The sequence below is a fragment of the Pelodiscus sinensis genome, chromosome 16 (assembly GCF_052426305.1).
Source record: "Pelodiscus sinensis isolate ZL-2025 chromosome 16, ASM5242630v1, whole genome shotgun sequence".
In the NCBI taxonomy this organism is placed as follows: Eukaryota; Metazoa; Chordata; order Testudines; family Trionychidae; genus Pelodiscus; species Pelodiscus sinensis.
The window spans coordinates 7,957,380-7,978,517 of NC_143067.1; the positions used below are offsets into that span (position 1 = coordinate 7,957,380).

The 21,138-nt window shown below is 53.0% G+C and overlaps 1 protein-coding gene across 3 annotated transcripts in view; it reads left to right on the forward strand.

Annotated features, from left to right (window-relative positions):
• The first annotated feature begins 11,383 nt into the window (after positions 1-11,383).
• FLT4 (fms related receptor tyrosine kinase 4) overlaps positions 11,384-21,138 on the forward strand; it is a 111,259-nt gene continuing 101,504 nt past the window's right edge. For 2 of the 3 annotated variants that reach the window (XM_014581164.4, XM_075900532.2), the window contains exon 1: positions 11,384-11,751. In XM_014581164.4, the coding sequence (XP_014436650.3) occupies positions 11,694-11,751 (58 nt within the window). In that variant the 5' untranslated portion in view covers positions 11,384-11,693. The remainder of the gene's footprint in view (positions 11,752-21,138) is intronic. The other variant, XM_006138225.5, reaches the window with a different exon arrangement.

Sequence of the window (21,138 nt, forward strand, 5' to 3'; positions counted from 1 at the left end):
AGTTTCAGATCCCATCTCCAGTCAGACATGAGAAAAAATGGGGTCTTCATTTCTGCCTGTGATGGGGTGTTCACTCCCACGCTAAGCTGACAGGCTGCACCAGAGGGAGAATGAGGTAAGTAATCCTTGAGTGAGAATGGAGCCCACTCAGGTGAGCAGGAGGGACTGGTAGAAGGCCAGGAAGAGTAGAGAGGAGAGGAGATGCAGTGTGGAAGCCTGCAGTCACTCTGAACTTAACAAGGGAAAGGAGGAAACGGGAACAGCAGCAGTCTAAATCCTGGCCCCGAAGGCAAGGTTTACCCAAAGGGGGGTGGAGCAGAAGCCCAATGGGGTGGAGTAGGAAAAGGCTCGGGGAAATGCAGCAAGGTTTGGGAGAGCGCTGTCTTGATCGCTAAGCTGAGTCCCTGAGCTGGAATTGAGTAGAGGGTGGGCCCAGGCTCCCCTACTGCCTACCAGGAACAATACCTGGGCAGCAGGCTGATGAGACTCCCCCAGCAAGGAACACTAGTGACTTGGCGGGAGCACCAAGCCACAAAGAGGGAGCATCCTGACTCACAGGTAAAGCGCTACACCTGGTGTGAGACACGGAGTGAATGAGAGACTGAAGGGGGCATCAGACTAGGCGGAGCTGTTCCCTCCTGCAGGTACCCAGTGGTGACTAGAGACCGTAAACCAAACTGGGCCTAACAGCCCGTTCCAAGCAGAGCTGTGTGGGGAAGCTGTTGCAGCACCCACTCTCCCCAGCACTGCACTTAGAGGCAAGGGTGCTCAGTGATTTCCCTTGAGTCGGGTAAGTGAACCACTACCATGCTGCCCCCGTTGCAGCACCTGTTGAGAGGCTCCTATCCTCTCTTCTGTCAAGTCCTGCTTTGTCCAAGGTCTGGTATTCCCTAGTTCCCACAGAGTTTCTGATGTTCTTGGAGATTCTCTTGCCTGGCCACCTCTGCATGGCCACAAAAACTGCCAGTATTAGCATTGTTCCCCTTGCTTGTTGCCTGGCCGTCAGCAAGGGGGACGAGAACTTCCAGTGGCTGCTGTTGCTGTGCCCATACTGCCCTCTCCTGGCTTAGGATGGCAACTCCTGCCTCTCAGGAGCAGGCGTGGAATGATGCTACCCTGGAAGAGAATTTAGGCCCCTGGAACCAGAGGTGTAGCTATTCCTGCTGCTGCTCTTGCATTTGGGAAACTCTCTTGCCTGTTTACAGCATTTCCAAAGGAGGCAGGAGCCTCTGATCTGAGTCTCACAGTCAAGCTGGCAGATCCAGGCCATCTGGGTCAAGGAGGGAGGAGAATTAATGTGGAGATGGCGGTGTGGGTGGAATTGCCATGGTTTTCTCACTATAATCATTTAGCCCCAGGTACTGGTTAAAGCGCACATGCTCCTGACACTGAAGCTTTGTTTTCTGCCTTATGGTAAAGCCCACATGCCCATGGACAACTATTTTTTTTTCAGTTGAGTGCATTCATGATTAAGAAACACAGGTGGCCCGGGCTGCTGAGGCTACTGGGTTGTTCAGGAAGCCAGGCTAATATGGTGTGTGTTATCTTGGTACACCAAATTCCCCCCCCCCCCCCCCCCCCCCCCCCCCCCCCCAGGTACGAGGAGTGCCTCTTCTGCTTCCCTTATCTCTCTGAATAACAGGGAAAAGCTCTGTGCCTGCCAGGAGATCCTGTCCCCGAGACACAAAATATTGTGGATTTACTATGGGAATGGACTCCAAAAACAACAGGCCTTCTTGAGAGCTGGCAGCCTGGTGCTGAAGGCTCAGCATTGGGAAGAGGCAGATGTGACCTGGGGGACACAGCCCTAATGTGCCTTTCTGTAAGGACTGGTCAGCTGGAAAGCAGCTCCCACATAGGTTCAGAGGGGTGGGACCTACAGCCAGTTGGGCTCTGGGAATGGGCCTACAGCTACAGGGGTGTTCACTTAATGTGCTGCTCCTTGTTTGTTTTCCCTTTTCCAAGAATCAGCATCTCCCTTGTTAATTGCAGTGCTGAGTCACTGGCTACACTCTCCCCATCTATCTGGGCTGCTCTGGCTGCGTGCTCTTCCCTGCTCCCTAGCAGCGTTCTCTGCCCTCCCCCTGACAGTCCTGGAACAGAACTAGCTGGCCCCCTCTTCGCCTGCTGGCCACAGATGAAATAAAACAGAGCAGCAAAGGGTTGTTTGTTTGAAATCTCCTGCTGTGGCGGATAAATCCAGTTCCTGGGGATGTTTTGTCCATGTGGACTCTGGCGGGATAGGAGAAAAAGTGAGGACAGTTCAAACAGAGCAGAGATTGGCTGATCCACCCGTATTGCAGGGGGATTAAATACCAATCTACCCCCTCCTCAAATGAGGACCACAGTCATAAAAGTGACATAGCTATGCCCCTACAGTGACATGGCTTGACAGGCACCGGGAGCAATGTTCTCTCTTCAGCTAATGCACGTCTTATACCTGCCCTGTTGTAATGGCAACCCATATCTGCTTCCCAGAGGTCCTCACAACACCCACTGGGACAGTTCAATATTACGACCCCTGTTTTCAGATGGGAGAGCTGAGACATTAGCTGAAAGGGAAGGGTGCAGCCAGTCACTGGCAAAGCTAAGTAGAGACCCAGTGGAACCGGTTAGGACTGGCAGAGATAAAAGGGTACACAGCAAATGCTGCTGTGGCCAAGTTGATTTGTGTTTCGGGATGGCTGTTGCTGTTAGCACAGCATGTTGTGCGGTCTGTGCTCGGTGCAGCCTTATTGCTAGCATGCCAACGACAACATGCCTTATGCTGACTGCTTCAGCGCACGCAGTCACTAGTTCTTGTCCCGCTTAAATAGCTGACTGTCTCTGTTAGAATAAGCAGGATTCTCAGTGGGAGGTTTTCATGTCTCAGTGTGACTCTGAACCAGAATGTCCCTTCTGGGATGAATGCAGCCCTGGGCATCCTAGTGCATTGGCTATCCTGGCAGTTGGCACTGACAGGCTGTAACTCTCCTGTTGGGAGGCTGGTGCTACCCCAGATTGAGAACTAGCAGAGATTGAGTCACCAAGAGCATAATCCCTTCATTCCAAATGTTGATTTTAGACAAAACTCTGCTTCCCCCTGCTCTCTGTGCTTTCCCTCTCGGAACCTTGCTTCTCCCTGTCCACCTGCCTCTGCGAGATGCCGCTATTAAAATGAGACTGCAGCCTCAGGACATGTCTTGTGTGGTTGCACTAGGGAGGAACCTCAGCACAGTCCCCTTCCCACACACACACCTGGATCCACCCTGAATTAGCTGCTCTGTTGTAACAAAATATGTGGCAACAGCTACAGTATGCTACGATATTAAAAAGGGGCGAGTGTTTTATTCTTTGGAAAAGGGACAAGCCAGGCAAAGGTTTCATGGTGTCCATAAGGCAGAGAAGTCAAGGGAACTGGCATGACACCAGCAGAGTCTGAAAGGTGATCGCTAGCTGGGGTGACCAGAGAACAGGGAGTGATGGGGCAGATGGTGAGGTGTGTGGTCAGCCTATCACCAACTCGGCCAATATTCCACCCTTGCCAATGCACGCTCTGTGTGCCAACGTGCTCTGGTGAGAGCCTGTACGCGGGAAGGTCTCCCTCTGATTTCCAGTATGCCCATGACCTATACCCTCTTCTGGGAGGAAGAGACGTGAAATGGTGACAGCCTGCTGTGGAGGGCAGGAGGGGAGGAAGCACATTGAAGACCCTGTGGGGGTCACTGTCAGGAAATGAGACACGGGCAGAGAGATGACAAGTATTTGTAGCTATCCGCGAAGTGATGTGCTTGTCCCAGGTAATTCCATGATTCAAGGGTATGGCCTCCTTTTCCGGGTGATAGTGTAATCCAGGGCATATTATCTTCCCAGCAGACAGGCAACGTGGATGTAACACAGACTCCTACTGCCTGCAGAGCGCTCTACGTTGTGGGTTTGCTGTGGTCTGCAGAGAGTGGTAGATAAATTAGATGCATTCTTATAAGCATATAAAATGCTCCCTGCATCTCACTGTAGCTTGACGTGCACTATTAAAATCTGTATGCCTAACGCTGCCTACTTTGCTTTGCCAATGCTCACCCCAGGCTGCAGTGCTTTATGAAAAGTGCATTTTGCTAATAAAGTATAACAGTGCAAACTACAGATAACACACAGCCGTACGAACACGCAAAGGGTGAGACGACGAGCCAGGAATAAAAAATGGTCCTGTGCAGTGATGTGGAAGATCATCCAGGGGAGAACGAGAGAGAATGGGAAGTGCTATGAGCCGTAAGAATGCATTTGCCTGCTTCCCATGAGGGATCTTATGCAAACCTGTGGTATTATCACCTTCAGTTGAGCAATAGCAGTTTTCCATTGGAGGCAAAATCAGTACAGTGGAGTTGGGGAATTCGTCTTGCATAACTGGTGTATTTATAAATGGCAGTGGGCAAACCCCTTTCAGAAGTTTCAGCACCAATGCCAGGAAGCAACTCTGTGTCAAAAAAGTACTCTGGTTAGAATTGAGATCGAATGCTATTGCTGCTTGCAACAGCGCTCTTTGAAGAGACATTCCTAGACTAACCAAATAATCTGTCCCTGTGAGGAAGACTATAGGCCGCTCGCTCACTAAGAAAGAGAATGTGCATGGCTGTGTGTCACACCAGCATGGTGTTCTGAAACACGCACAGACCACTTCTCACAATTATTGATTTGCATTGCTGTAGAACTTAGAGCCTCCAACTCCATTGCGTTAAGCCCAGTACACAGATAGAGTGAGAGGCAGTCCCTGCTCCAAAGAGTTTACACTCTAGTCAGACAATGACAATAGACAAGACAGACAATGGGGGAACAGGGAACGAGGAATAGATAGGGGAAGTGGCTTGCTGAAGATCACACAGCAGATGAGCTTCAAAGAGCGCAGACCCCCTGAGTCTCGCTACAGAACCGTATCCGCTGGAAAATATATCCAACCACCTCTGTACCTCCACCTTCTGCAGGAAAGTAACTCTCTATATACTCAGTTTCCCACCAACTACCCAGAGGCATCTGCTCCTTAGAATCTCACTTGTATACTGTAACAAGTAACAATGGCAGAGTTTGGGGCAGCTGGAAGATCCGAGTTCAGCAACTTGCTGCATGAACCTTTGGGTGTGCTTTTGCCTCCTACAATGCAGTATGAGAGAGCATAGCTTTTTGTAAAAAAAAAGGAAAAACCACCCCGCCCCAGAGAAACATTCTGAAAATGAGCTGAGCCTCCTATTTATCAGTGCCAGACTTATGCTGGGTAGAAAAAGTGGAGCCACCCAAAGAAGGTGGTTTAAAAGATCACTGTAGGTTTGAAGATGACAAAAGCAGATTGAAGGCCTGTTGCAATCAAGTGGATGGATATCAGCTGCATGCATAAAGCACTGTAAACAGACTAATTTTTAACATCCAACCAGTGTTCCCCACACCATGTGTTGTGGACCTCATGGCTGAAAAGGATAAGTGCCATGGCCCACAACCAATGTTCCTTTTATTTTTTCCCATTTGTGTGGATTAAATTTTGTTCTGTGCACCAAGGCATGTGTGGATGTGCACCACCCTCAGCAACACATGCTGCTGGCCATCGGCACTCTGCTAATCAGCTGGGTGGCATTTGAATCTCTCCTAGGCAACCGCCGAAGTGGTCAGCTTGCAGGGAACATTGCATGCTGGTGCTGGGAGATGGAAGGTGACAGCCATGATACAAGTCTGCCACAATAGAAGAGTTTGCCACAGGGCGACTGGCCCTTTAAGGAGAATGGAACCGGCCCCTGTTGGGAGACAGGTCATGTGCCTCTCCAGATGGGGAAAATGAGCAAAGTTGCATGACCAGCCAGTTCTGTGAATGTATTTGCCTGTAAATAAAAGTAAGGAAGTCCCAGGAGTTGCTGAGGGTGATTTAAAGGAGCAGGTCAGTTGTGGTGCTCTGCTCACAGACTCGCTCCTTAGCTCCCAGGTGGAGAGCTATGGGGGCAGCCTGCGGCAGGGAGCAGAAGCTCACTTGGAAGGTTGGAACATGGAGGATAAATCTGCAAGAGGAAACTGTCAAGTCCAAGCCGAAGAACCCTGCACTAAGGGCATGAGCCAGATAGCAAGGCTGGGTGGGAGTTTGTTTCCTGGTGGACTTTATTAAGCCCATATCCCAAGGAACGGAGCTGCTTGACCTATGATCACCTCTGGGCATCCTCAGGCATGAAGACAGCAGCTAGTTCACAGCCAGAGCAGGTTTTTGGACCAAACCCATGGGTGATGAGTATGCTAGGTGGGGGAAGGTATTGCCTTCCCAAACCACCAGCCTGACCCTGCCTACACTCTGCCCCCAAAACACCTTCTGTAGGCATTCTGGGGGTGGAGTGTTGCTGCCCCTAGTACCTGCCCTTCCTGTGCTCCTGTCCAGGGAGGCTGAAGCCATGTGCCGACTGCCCTCCTCATGCTACAGGCCTAGGATGCTGGAGCAGTGTGCCACCTGCCTTCCCCATGCTCTGAGGCTGGGGTCATGCCTGCCTGTCCTCCTCCCCTGCCCTCTCTGTGGTGGGGGCAGGGGTTGCCTCAGCAGAAGGATTGGAGCTTGGGGCTTGCCCTACCTTTACTGCCCGCCTGTGATCAAACCAATGGGCTGCAGCTGGTGGATCTTTGTCAAGGTCTCATTTCACATAGGCTGCAGGTCTTAGTTTACTCTGCACGTTATTTAAACTTCTATTTAATTAGGGCCACTTAGGGATTAAGCATCTTTCATGAGTAGGTCAAGTTTCTGTTCCACAGCTGTTTGGCATTCCGAGCGCCCTGCTGCTACAGAAACCCGCAGCACACAGGGGCCCCCACGTGACCGAGAAATGTTTATGAACCATATTTTTCATGTCACTACACCCCGTGTGCTAACGAACAGAACACTTCTCAATCTGCTGGTACTGTAGCGGGGAAGCATCCATCTCTTTTGCTGCGTACAACCCCAGCAGTTCTCTGGGGCTTGTCTATCTGCAAAGCCACATCCATTGTCTTTCTTCAGAGGACTTTCTTTTCTCAAGACTGCTATCTGTGTGGCCCTACACACCAGCTGAGAGGAAGTGCAACCTACCACCTACTCCATGTCAGGTGAATCAAGGCTATTGGCATGAGTGAAAGTAACTTAAACTTCCTACCAACGAGTAGTGCTGTGGCACCTTAAAGGCTAACAAAAAGATATGAAGTATCATGAGCTTTCGTGGGCAAAACCCACCGAAGAACTGGGTTTTGCCCAGAAAAGCTCATGATACTCTATCTTTTTGTTAGTCTCTAAGACTGTGTCTACGCAGCAGCGTTATTTCGGAATCACCGATGTTATTTCAAAATAACAAAGTGTGCATCTACACAGCAAGCCATTATTTCGAAATAATGTTGAGCTGGAGGACTTCTTACTCCGATTCCTGTAACCCTCATTTCATGAGGAGTAAGGAAAGTCGAAGGAAGAGTGCTCTTCCTTCGACTTCCTGCTGTGTAGACAGTGCCAAAAGCCAAATTAAGCTATTTCGACTTCAGCTGCACAATTGACGTAGCTGAAGTTGTGTAGCTTAATTCAACTTTTGCCCTGCTGTGTCGATGTGTCCTAAGGTGCCACACGACTGCTTGTTTTTAAAGTTATAGATTAACACAGCTACCCCGCTGAGACTTTTAAATTTCTTACAAGTAGGCTGCATCTAGACTGGCAAGTTTTTCCACAAAAGCAGCCACTTTTGCAGAAAAACTTGCCAGCTGTCTACACTGGCCGCTTGAATTTGCTCGAGAACACTGACGATCTAATGTTAGATTGCCAGTGTTCTTGTGCAAATACTATGCTGCTCCCGTTCGAGAAAAAGCCCTCTTGCACAAATGTATTTGCACAAGAGGGCCAGTGTAGACAGCTAAAACTTTTGCACAAAAAGCCCCGATGGCGAAAATGGCGATCAGGGCTTTCTTGCGCAAAACCACGTCTAGATTGGCACGGACGCTTTTCCACAAAAAGTGCTTTTGCGCAAAAGCATCCATGCCAATCTAGATGCTCTTTTCCGCAAATGCTTTTAACGGAAAAACTTTTCCGTTAAAAGCATTTGTGGAAAATCATGCCAATCTAGACGCAGCTGTACTGTCTTATCACAACCCCAGTCTCTGCCAGCTCTTTAAATAGCTCCCTGCTGGCTTTTGCCACAGCTTAGCCAGTTCTTACCAGAGCTGCACACCAGCGTGCACCCCCTTAATTTCACCTCTGCCTATTGGTAAATGTGCTGGATGGGAGTCTAGGTATTGATTCTACAGGAACCGGACCATGAGAAAAAGGGAGGTGCCCCCAAGTCTCCCATCTCATTGCGTACTTTAGCAGAGTATAAGTGTGATTACTTCATGTGGGAGAGGGGCGTTGGTGTGGGAAGTATAAGATTTTAAAATAAGATCCTTTTGTTTCCCTAAAAGACAACAATAGAAAGGCCCAGCGGATCGCATGGTAACCCTGTATTTGTGATGGAAATTTTGCCTCATTTCCTACCATTAGATGGCAGTGTGGTAAAGGCTGGGTGGCAGACCCCTTTGGGGCACAGTGTGAGATGTGCCCATGTGACCAGTTACAGGCTGTTTGGTAAGCTGTGTCATGATGTTATTGCTCTAGTGACAAACACACCCTTCCCCACCTGTGATTGTTGATTGAGTTCTGTGTTAGCTACCCCTCCGTCTGACTGCCTCAGGGGAGCAGTGAATGGGTGAAACAGAAGTCATGGTTCATCATAAATTGCCTAGGGAGGTTGTGGAATCTCCATAATTGGAGATATTTAAGAGCAGGTTCAATAAAAATCTACCAGGGATGCTCTAGATGGTGCTTGTTCCGGCTGTGAGGGCAGGGGACTGGACTTGATGACCTCTCAAGATCCGTTCCAGTTCTAGGATTCTAGGACTTCCTGCCCTGTCTTATCAGTTCCAGAGCCAGTCCCTCAAAAGAGCGGTGCTGAATTTCCTCCAGGGACTGCCAAAGCCATGAGATTTTTCATGGGTCACTCTCTGAAGCTTGCTGCCTCTTTGTCACTTGCTCCATGCCCAGCTGTCTGTCTTTGCTTCGCTTCATTAAAACAGGTGTTCACAAAAACTTTCCGCACTGGTGGTGTCTTCTGGAGCCGTGAGTTAAAAGCACTTTTTTCCTCTCATAGCCTTCCAAAGAATGGAAGGCCAGCACTCAAACTGTCAAATGTTCTATATCGGCAAGAAGCATCCCAGACACTCAGGAAAACAATCTTCATGCAGAATAGTGATAGAAATGTAGCCGTGTTAGTCTGGGGTAGTTGAAGCAAAATGCAGGACAATGTAGCACTTTAAAGACTAACAAGATGGTTTATTAGATGATGAGCACGAAAGCTCATCATCTAATAAACCATCTTGTTAGTCTTTAAAGTGCTACATTGTCCTGCATTTTGCTTCAATCTTCATGCAGGCTAGTGACAGCCGACATGTCCTCGCTCTGTCCAGTTCCCACATCATCAAACCCTACCCCCAACACCACCACCCCCAGCAGGCTCCCTTATTGGCAGTTGCAGTAGGGGGTGAGCCCAGACTCCCCATTTGAGATGGTCCCTCCTCATTAGGGCTGAAGCATGTTAGCTGAGCAGAGAGGAGAAATGTGGACAGCTGCTCACTCTGCCTCTAATCCATCAAGAGATACAGGTGGGCTCAGGATCTGTAGCTTTCATCAGCACAGATTCCACTAAGAACTTTAAATATATGTGTAGCGGGCACAGAAGCCTTAAGGAAACATTTCTCAGTTCTGTCTCCGTCTCGCCAATCCCCATTGTCTATACAGCCTGGGGGCTGTCTACTTGGTTACTTACACGTAATGCACCTTCCACAGTAGACCCAGTTCCTTCACTGGGAGTTCTTAAGCCTTAGTGTGGTAGAACTATACAGTGATGATCCATCTAACTGTTCCAGAAGAGACTACTGCAGAGATTTGCAGAGTTGCTGCATAATTGTGTGCATGCATTTTAGGGATTCAAATCTCCAAAACTGACTGATTCGGTGTGTGTGTGGGGAGGGGGGTGATTTCTACCTATCGTTGCTTAGATTTCTTTTGATGGCTTTGGAAAAAGGGTGTGGTGCATTTTTTCCACAGGTTCGGGGAGGCAATTAAACACACAATAGAATTCCATGCCATTTTGAAACTTGGAGCACATGTTTCTCATTCCAAATCTCTTATAATGTCTGCAAAAGAGTATAATTGATAAATCTCTACAGTAGGCCTGGGACTTTTTTTTTAACTAAAAAAAAGAGGACTGGTGTCCAGACTTCTAAGGCTTAGCTGTAATTAGGAAGGGATCTAAATGTACACGTTCCTAATTTTATGACATTTCTTTGTGGCTGTTTCACTTAGATTTTTTTTTAATTATTTTATTTTGCAGCTTTCCTTGGGAGAGGATCCCTCCCTCTCCACAGAGGCTGTATTGGATGTATTTTTGTATCCTTTGTAATTTAAGAGCCCCCTGGCTGTAGCTGAAGGGGAATGGTTCAAGAGAACTTGTGCAAAGAACTGTGGCACACACTGGCCGGATGGCAATGTCACCCTAACACCCACACTAACCAACTTGCTTGTAACTCCCCCAGTGTACCCTGCCTGCGGCCTAGAAATTCTTTGAAGCATTAGTTCTAGGTTTCCCCATGCAGCCAGCAAAATAAAGGAAAGGAAACAAATCAACAAACAGCTGGAAGGGGAAACAGCATCCAGTAATCAGCACTCCTGCTCCCCAGGGCAGAGACTGTTGCAGATGGAGAGAGCGCTGCATTCACGGACTCCCACACGCTTAGTGCTCTGGACAGTGTGTGTGATTGTGCATGTGTGTTCCTTTGGGTGGGAGGGGGGGTGTAGCACACAGGTGTGCCTGGCTCTGTGCACATGTACAGTTGTGTCTGGGTGTATAGTATATATGCACACACATGCCTGCATTGCACACCCAGTTGCTTGTGTTCGCCATGCACCCATTCTTGTGTTCCTGTTCGTGGGCATAGGTAGCCATGGGCTTTTGAGGGCTTGTGAAGATGTGTAGGTGGGCAGAGCAGGTGTGCCCATTGGGGTAGGGCTGCCTCTCTGTGTGCCTGACAGCTCCCAGGTGAAATGCCCCCTGGCTGCAGCCCCCAGCGGGTATCAGACAGCACAGACACTAACACCCATCAGTCCCTCTCGGGCCAGCCCGGGAGGAAAGGATACAAACAATTGAAAACAATCAGTGAGTCCTTCCTCCTCCTTCCCTCCCCCGACTCCCGTCCTTTCTGCCCAACACCCCATCCTGCCCCTCCTCAGCTCCCCCTCTGTCTGTCACCCCATCCTTCCCGGCCCGTCTCCTCCTAAGAGCCCCTCTGCCCTGCCCCTCCCCGCCCCCTATGGTCCCCTCTCCCCAACACCCACACCCTGCTCCTCCCCTCCCCTCTGCCCATCACCCCCGCCCTGCACACGCCGCCGGCTCCTGGCAGAGCGCGGTGCAGCGGGAGTGCGCGGGGCTCGCTGGCCGGAGCGGAGGGAGGAAAAGGAAGCGGGGCCCGATCCTCCCCTGCGCACGGGGCAGCGTCTCCAGCGCGCTGCGAGCCGGCGGCTGCACAGCTCAGCGGGGCTCTGCGCCTGAAGCCAGCGCGGACCTGCCCGGGCCCGGGGAGAGGGGACCCTGCTCCGCCTCGCCTCCAGCCCCGGCCTTTTCCCGACGCCCCCTCCCCGGCACGGAGCGCTGGAAATGAAGAGAGTTTGCACTTTGTCCCTCTGGCTCTGGATCCGGATCGTCTCGGAGGCAGGTGAGGCGCCAGCGCAGCCCCGCGGCTGGGCTCCGGGCTGGGCAGGGCAGGGGGTGCCGGAGCCGGGCTGCGCTCTGCGCCCTGGGCGCGCTCCGCGCCAGCCTCTGCCCGCAGCCTCTGCCCGGCGGGGGCTTTGCCTGGGCGCTGCTGCCGGCCCGGGAGCCCCGCTGCTCGTACGTGGGCGTGAGCCCTGCCCGTCTGGCGCTCGGGTAACCGCTCCCCTTGGCCCCCGGCCGTCTGCTGCCCCCCCCGTCACAGCCCCCCCGGCGTCTGCCCCAACACTCCCTGGCATCTGCCCCCCGTTCCCTGCCCCCCCCCCCGCGTCTGCCCCCTGCTCCCTATCGACCCCCGGCGTCTGCCCCAACACTCCCTGGCATCTGCCCCCCCTCTCCCCCGCGTCTGCCCCCTGCTCCCTATTGACCCCCGGCGTCTGCCCCAACACTCCCTGGCATCTGCCCCCCAGCTCCCTACCCTCCCCCCCGCGTCTGCCCCCTGCTCCCTATCGACCCCCGGCGTCTGCCCCAACACTCCCTGGCATCTGCCCCCCAGCTCCCTACCCTACCCTCCCTCCCCCCCGCGTCTGCCCCCTGCTCCCTATCAATCCCCGGCGTCTGCCCCAACACTCCCTGGCGTCTGCCCCCCAGCTCCCTCCCCCCCCCCCGCGTCTGCCCCCTGCCCCTTATCGATCCCCGGCGTCTGCTGCCCCCCGTCACCCTCCCACTCCCTGTCACCCCCCGACGTCTGCCCCAACGCTCCCTGGCATCTGCCCCCGGTCCTTGTCACCCCGCGGCGTCTGCCCCCTGCCACTTATCGACCCCCGGTGTCTGCCCCTCTGCTCCCCCGCACCCCCCGGCGTTTGCCCCTTGCTCCCCATCACCCCCTGGTGGTCCGCTCCCTCCCCCTCCGAGGTCCCCGCTCCTTTCACCCTCCCCGGAGCCTGCCCCCATCAGGCCCTGGCATCAGACTCCTCCTGGCCGTCTGCTACTGCCCCCCCCCCAGAACCACCCCTCCCCATCAGTCTGCTCCTCTTCCCTGCCCCCCATCACTCCCCTGGAGTCTGCATCCCCCAGGGCCACCCTTTGCTTTTAGCTGGCCCACCTTGGAGCCAAGCCCTGGCCAAGAGGAGCGGAGTCTGTCCCTGGGCCGGCCAGCAGAGGGCGCTCCTAGGCGAAGGATACCCCTCACTGAGCCATGCCTGGGGTGTGCGCCCCTCCCCCCCCCCCCCCAGCCTGGAGCACCAGGAGCTGGAGGAACAGACTTGCTCTGACCCCCAGGCCGATGGAGCAGATGGGTGGGATCATCCCTCTTCCGTGGCCGACCCCTGGGGCCCTGCACTGGCCCTTCTCCAGGGGTGCGGGTCTCTCACTTGACTGGTCTTTGAAAATGTTTGGCCCCGTTCTACCCTCGCCTGTGCCCAGCAAGCACATGGTGGGCCCTGTGGGCTAGCGGCTGACCTGTAGCCCCGTCACTGATGGGCATGGGGATGGGCTGTACCATGGGGCACAGGGCAGTGACAGCCTCAGCCCCATCATCTGTCCACCTCCAGCTCTGGGTCTGGGCAACTGGGAGGAAGGAGCAGTCTGATGGCCTGTTTATTTGCTTTTCCGAATGCCAGTTGTTGATTAGTTCATGTCTGTGCCGCGCTCTGCTGAGGAAAAGTGCTTTGTAAGTGCATTATGAGACCCCTTCTGGGCCGGCCTCCATGGGCGGCCAGCACCTGCCTCCCCCAAGACTAATTCGCTAGCTCGGTGGGCTGTGAACAGCACTCTGGGGAGTGCCAGGGGTGGCTTTGGCAGAGTGGAGTCCCTCTCTGGTCCCATGGCCAGAGTCCAAAGTCAGGTCGATACACGACCTAGAGAGGCTCACAGCTGCACAGTTCCCCTCCTCCTGCAATGTTCCCTCTATTTTTTTCCATCCATGTGTGGAATAAATTTTATGTGCACCAAGGCATGTGCAGATGTGCACCACTACTAGAAACATCCACTGCTGGCTGTAGGCGCTCTTCTAATCAGCTGAGCCACATTTGAATCTCTCCTGGGTGGCTGCCTAAGTGCTTGGTTTACAGGGACCACTGACCTCCCCGCCTGAAACAGAACCCCTCACTGTCCCCTCGGTTGCTTGTGCTGGGAGATGGTCCTGGCCAGTGTTCCATGTAAGCTGAGCATTTGGGTGGCCGCTCAGAAGCAATTCAGGTGCCTCCCGGCTAATTAGTAGAGTGTTTACAGTGCCCATAGTTGGCAGCACGTTTCTACTGGTGGTGCACATCCACACATGCCTCAGTGCATATAACAAAATGCATTCCGCATGTAGATGGAAAAAATTAGTGGGAACGCTGATCCTAGCTCGTGTGAATGGTCCAATGGGTGCACCTGGGAACAAAGGATACTGAGCTCAGAATGGAGTAGGTGCCAATGTGATGGAGGTGGAACTGGTGGGGATATCTAACTGTGAATCGCTCTGGGCCAGCACAGTCGTTCTGGGCTGTGCTTGGGTGGGAGAAGCCCACTCGACTGTTGTTTTATCCCTAGATACACCCTGGTGCTGCCAGGATGGAGTGAGCATGGGGATAGGGTGGCTGGGATGCAGTGGGTGCTAGGCTGGCACTGCCAGGATGAGGAAGGTGCGGAACCAGTATGTTTACTGCCCTGATTGCTACTGCCCCAATGTGCAGTGTAACATCTGAGCGAGACCACATGGTAAATAGCAGCACAGGAAGCTTCAAACAAGAGAGGATCAATTTCTGGATCGTAAATAAGCTTTTTTATAACCTCTGCTTCGTGACTCACCATTGCCGTGGTGCTTGGCCTGTAATAAAGGGAGCGCTAATGGCAGCTTTGCGGGGCTGACGTGCACTCTGAAATAAGGGGCCATTAAGAAGCGTAGAAGGGAATGGGCCGCCCTGGCACAGGGAGCACCCTATGCTAGGATGTGCTACCAGGGAGGATTGTCCTGGTCTAATGTTGCTGCATTAGAGCCCGTCAGGGTGATGCAGAACACATTGGTCTGTTGCTGCGGGCATCCGCTTCCCAGCTGCAGTGTATCAGCAGATCTGTCCGGCCAAGCTTTTTGTGTGGCAACCTGTAGAGCATCTTACAGCTGTTCCTAAAGTTCTCTCCTCTCCTCCCAGTGCTGAAGGCTTTGGTAGGATGTTTCTGGCCCAGTGAAGACTGGTGTGAGGTGTGGGTGTAATTAACTAATGTTTATCCAGCATTTTGAACCCAACAAGTGCTGTCTGAGGGCTACATATTATGGCCAAGAAGCAGGGGAATGTGCATATGAACCCTGGGACTCTACCAAGGAACCGGTGGCTTATTTCTCGATTCTACCTACAACCAGGGGTATCCTGGAGTGGAGGAGCACAACCACAGGAAGTGTCCACAAACGCCTCACCGCATTAGCCCCCTTTAGACAAATAGCATCCTCCTCCGAATTGTGGGCAAATGCAGAGGCTGATCCTAGAAATGGGAGTATTCCCTAAAGGAGGGACACAGAGCTAGTCTGTTCTATCCATGCTGATATCCGACACTCGTTGGCCTGGTACCCGATCGATGGATACGGCTTGTTAAATGAGGGAGATATCTGAGGTGGGGCTCAGTGCATATGACTGTCAGTTCGCAGATTAGGATTTCTAGACCCTCCTTTCTCACTGCAACGCTCAGAAGCCAGGCTGAGCGCTCTAAGGTGGTAAATTGGACACTGACAGATCTAAACTGCCACAACAGGGACTATCTGGGGCAGTGCGGCGTATTTCCCGATGGCAATGGACACAGCCTGGCTGGACTTGTGTAGGGCTGTCGTCCCACTGTTCTGAGTGGGTCAGTGGGCCTGGTCAGCGTAATGGCGTCCGTTGGAGTGGAATGTCTGAGAGGTTGGCCAACCTGTTGACTGCTGTGGGGAACCTCTCCTTAACCATTCGCCTGCGTCGTAGATGAGGACTTACTCTGAGGACACTGTCCCTTCCTACCAGGGTGGTCCCCAGGCTCACCCTTTTGGGGTTCTGGCATCCCCCGGCCATAAAAGGTGCACTGGGTAGGGGGTGGTCTGCCACACGTGTCCGCCCCCACCCAGAGGTCATCACGCCAATCACAGCCGTGGGCAGGTCGCACTGGACGTTCCTTTGCAGTGCAAACTACTCCCAGGCTGCCCCGAGTCGCCAGCTCCAGGCTTTTGTCCATCGGAGTTTGGCCCTTCCCTTTTTAGTTTCCACCCTCGGGGTTTCTTTCGGCCTCTCCTCCCCATCGTCAGGGTTCCGTCCACTGGGTGGGCCCATGTGGGGGACTCCTGTAGGATCCTGACCCCAGCTAGATTACCTAGGGGTTCTTGCTTTGTCATCTTGGGATCCGGAGGACCCCCCTTTTCCAGGTTCCACCCCCTAGGGGCCTGGCCCCCTCCCTTTGGGTTCTTCCCTCTCCCTCGGTCCCCACCCTGTGCCCTTTCCTTTCAGAACAGGGTTCCAATCCACCCCTAGGACCACAGGGTAGAGCAACTCTTCAACTACCCCCACCTGCTTCCAGGCAAATTTTCCCTACACCTCCAGGGATACCCGGGCCATGGGATAATACTTCCTATCTCCATGGATAAGCCAATGTGCCTTTGCACGAGGGAGCAGGCGGAAGCCACTTCCACCAGCCTCTCTGGACTTTTCTCTCCACCCTCACAGGCTAACCCAGTTCTCTTTCTTCACCCCCCGCCCCAGCCTCGGTCCAGCTCTGTGGCGCTGCAGTCCATCACTGGACAGTCACAGCTCTTACGCCCCGGTTGCCCACAACACCAGCATACGAGTTGTCCTGGGAGACCAGGGGCTCCCTTGTGGTTTTTACGTTGCTTGTCTACTGGCTTCCCGGGGGGCTGTTCATGGGTTTCTTCCCTCTCTCTGCGTCTTGCAGGGCCCGATTCTCCCTCGGGGCGGAACTCCCCCTCTGCATATTCCTTAGTCTGACCACAGCTTCCACGCTGCCCCCCAGACCCGCCTGCTAGCTGGGAGGCCCTGTGCAAACTTCCTGAGGATTACCTGACCCATAATCTGCCTCCACAGCTGGGTGCCAGGCCTCAACCACTGCGTAACCCAGTCTGTCAACTTCTTTGCCAAGACCCGGGGCCACACATCCCCTGTCCACCGGGCTGCCCAAAACTTTTGTCAGCACTGCTCCAGGCTGTCCAAGATGGCTGCCTTCACCACATCATAATCTCCAGCCTGGGTATCTATCATATATGCTGCTTGTGCTTCCCCAGAGAATTATGGGGCTAGTCGCAGGGTGTCCTGTCCCACCCAGAGCCACACGCTCAAAAGTGCCCAAAAAAGCATCGGGGTCATGGGCAGGTTCCATTTTACAGAAGCTGAGCCCTGAAGGGTGCATGACATCTGCCCCCTTTGCCCCCTCCTCCCCCCGGCAGGATTCACCAGTTTGTGGCGGCGTTGCTGCTGCACCTCCACCTGTCCCTTAAGGAAATCCTATAAAGTCCTCTGTTCTCAGCCTGCCAAGCCAGTAGAGCCCATCTCTCCTGCTGGAAGGCCTGCAGCATCTTCGGCACCTCCCCTTGCTGCTGAGTCAGCCAGTGCAGGGAGCCCTCCATCTCCCGCTCTCCAAACAGTATCTTTGGCAGTCAGATCCCAGACAAGCCCCGTGTGTAACGGGAGTGCACAATCTGTTCCCCTGCTTCTCAGCTCAGTGCAGAAGGAACCTTGCAGAGAGGCCAGTGTGGGCTGCGGACGGGCCTCAAGAAGGGGAATGCAGCCTCATTTTTCTCCAGATGATGCGATGCAGGGATCTGGGAGAAGATCGTGAAGCATCCATCTGGTGAAAGGCCCTTACAGGCATCTCCTCCTAAGCCTGAGATCACAGCTCTGCCTGCAGGGGCTGAGGGCAGGGGCTGTCTCAAAGGCCCATCCTGCTCTCTTTGTTCACTGTGGCTTGGGGGAGTCCAGCCGTTACATCCCACCCAGACAGAGTTCAGAGGGGAAGCTTCCAGGTGGCAGTTTTATGTGACCCTCTTGCAGTTGCTAAAAGAGTTTGGGGTCTTTCCTGTGACCAGAGACAGCACCTATTGCTGGGGGAGGGACTCTACCATCACAGCCCAAGGACAGGAACCTGACCATGTGCCCCCTGCTGGAAGAATACTGCATGGAATTCCATGGATAGGGAAACCCCACAAGACCCCAGGGCTGAGACAGTCCCACGGTATCAGCCCAGTGATCGGGGGAGTCCTGAAGTGTGAGCCAGCTGTGGCGGTAGCACAGTTTGAGCTCACTTACTGGGGTGCACCTCCATAGAGTGTCCACTCTGAGGAGGGATCAACAGGAGGAGTCTTTGGGCGGGGAGAACCAGACAGCCCAAGCCAGTGGACGTCGGACTGATCTTTATATTTGTTCCCATAATATAAGGACTAGAGGACACTAAATGAAATGAATGGGTAGCAGGTTTAAAACTAATAAGCGAAAGTTCTTCTTCACACAGCACATTGTCAACCTGTGGAACTCCTTGCCAGAGGAGGCTGTGAAGGCTAGAACTATAACAGAGTTTAAAGAGAAGCTAGATACATTCATGGAGGTTAGGTCCATAAAAGGCTATTAGCCAGGGGTAGGAATGGTATCCCAGGCCTCTGTTTGTCAGAGGCTGGAGATGGATGGCACGAGACAAATCGCTTGATCATTGTCTTCGGTCCACCCCCTCCGGGGCATCTGGTGCTGGCCACTGTTGGCAGACAGGTTACTGGGCTAGAAGGACCTTTGGTCTGACCCAGTACGGCTGTTCTTATCTTGAGGTGACTGCAGAGGAGGTTTCTGCCCCTTCTTTCAATTCCTCTCCGAATTTGTGGGTCAGATTTTCCAAAGCTGCCCCGGAAAGCTAGCTGCCCAGTGCCTAGCTCCTGGGCCTCTTGAGACAATCTCCACCTAGGTTGGCCGACGGGGAGGGGCGAGGATCCCATCAGAAGACTCATTAAAACATTGTGATGGGAGCAGCATGCAGGTCACATGCAAGGTACTGACTGCTGCAGCTGCTTCTTCAGACAAACATCCCAAGTCGGTAGCATCTGTCCTAGTGCTGAGCAGAAAACAACCGTGCATGTAGTGTCCGCAAGCGTCATGGCACAGTCTGCTTTTTGGGACAGAAGTTTTCCCTTGGCTCTTATCTGGAATCATAAAATCTCCTTTATGAGCAAAGAAATGCGGCTGCAGCTGCACTGGCATCTTGCGACGGGTTAAATTAATCCCAGGGTTTTATTGCCTCTGGCTAGCTCAGACCTTTGTTGCTTATTTCAAGTTGTTAATGTGGAGGCTTAGTCCCAGGAGTGTGTTTCCTCTGTGGTCAGAGTTGTTACGACGTTTTCAGTGTAAAGTGGTGTTGCCCCTTTGCAGCGTCTCGTTGTTAAAGCAACATAACAAGCCTTAATGGAAATGCGGAGAGATCAAAGCGGCTGGGAGGCAGGAACTCCTCCATTCAGAGCCTGGCTCTGCCATGGTCTGGGACCTTTGGCAAGTCACTTAATACTTAGGGCTAAATTCCAAGGTGATGCATGTGGTGTAGAAAAGTTGGTGAAATTCTGGCCCCATTGATGTCCATGGCAAGATTCCCATTGACTTCAGTGGGCCCATGATTTCATGCAGGGAATCTAAGTGGGGGAAATCTACATGCTGAGAAATCTGAAGTGAATTATAGCAGCTGACTTACCCAAGATAGGCACCTCCAGTTACGTTAATTACGTTGCTGGAGTCAGTGTACCTTGGTTTGAGTCTCCCTCTTGTCCCCACAGCAGGAGGTCAACAGGAGCAAACGCTCCCATTGGCTTACTTTACTGCTTACAGAGGCAGGAGTTCTGCCTGCTGGGGGGGGGGGGGGGGGGGGCGCCCTCTGTGTTCGATTTAGAGGGTCTTAACTAGACCCGCTAAATGGAACTCCAGAAGATCAATCGTGGCAGCGTCAATCTTCCGCTTAGTGCAGACGTGGCTTAAGGGAGTCTAGAATGAATCCAAGCTGGTTTAACATACAAAGGAGGGCAACAGGAAAAGGCATGGTTTAAACCAGCATAGACACATCAAATCTCTTCTGATTTTGGCTCTTGCTCTGTTTCCCCTTCTGTGTTACAATAATAATAATACAATTAATCTTCATTCTCCTCTACCCCTGCACTGTGAACTAAATGCCCTTTTTGTGATGAAATTATGCTGACTAGTGAAAAGCTGTAGCCACCCCTGGTGATATTTGTGAGAAGGGCAGCAGATAAGGACTAGGGAGCAACTGTATCATAGTACACATCTGGACCTCCTGGGCTTCACACTGGAGCATTGACAGAGCAGTAAAGGGTGAGGGGGAAGTTGCCTTCCAAACACAGCAACTCTTGCATTGGCCAGAACTCCCATCAGCTCCTGGAAAGACATAGTCTGGTCCTGACAGCTTCAAAATGAACTAGACTCAACTAGTATCACGGGATTCATGTGCAAACCAGCAGCCGCAAACCTGCCCCTAAGGAGTTAAAGTAGCCAAAGACATGCCCAGGTGTAGATATCGCGCTGATTTCTTGCTGGGCAAACCCACAGCTTGCAGGTGCTGAAGGGTTAAACGTTTGCACTGTGACATTCCAGTTCACTGCGGGAAGGTCAGCTGGTGTGTTGGAATCCAGCTGCACGGGTTTCCAGCTCCCATCGCGGCGCTACACCAAGTGACGTCGTGTCGCATGCCGACCCTCCCGGGGGTAAGCCGAGGACCGCGGCAGCGGGTCTGAGATGCCCATTGCGCTGGACGGGGTCCAGCGAGGTTGGCGTGGCCAGCGTGGCGACCCCCCCAAGTCAAGAGGACTGGCCCTGATGCCAGGTTTGGTGTCCAGGGTTCTTACTGGTGGAGGTCAGCAATGGTTCATGGGAAAGGAAAAATTGGCAGCTGGGCCGGATGTCCTGCATTTCCCCTCTTCCTGCAGCCGCCTGAGCAATGTTCCTTATTTAGCTTTCCTGGCGGACAGGAGGAATCTGATGGCGGAAACTGTCATTGCCTGATAACAGCTCAGGGACCCCTTTATGATGGGCAGCACGCCGGGAACAGGCAGCTTTCGTGCTACCCAGGAGGGGCGAAGAGAGCAATGTGAGCGCCGTGTTCTCATTGGCTGTTTTATAAACACCGCCTCCGGGGGTGTGTCTGGGGGGGGAGGGAAGGGCCTTTTCAGCCCCTCCCTTTACACTCGGGCTTCTTTGTGCCTAAACCCTATTCAAAGGCCATCAAGGGTGGAGAAGCGGTGACGTCTTTCTGGGGAGCACAGATGCAGGCCTCCAAGCTGGCTGGCGGAGAGGGGAGATCCTGCCACAAAACCTGCTGGCTGGGGTCCAGGGCTGGGCAGAACGTCCACCTGCTAATGGTGATGATGTGACAGCAAGGCCAGGGACAACAGTGGTGTGAG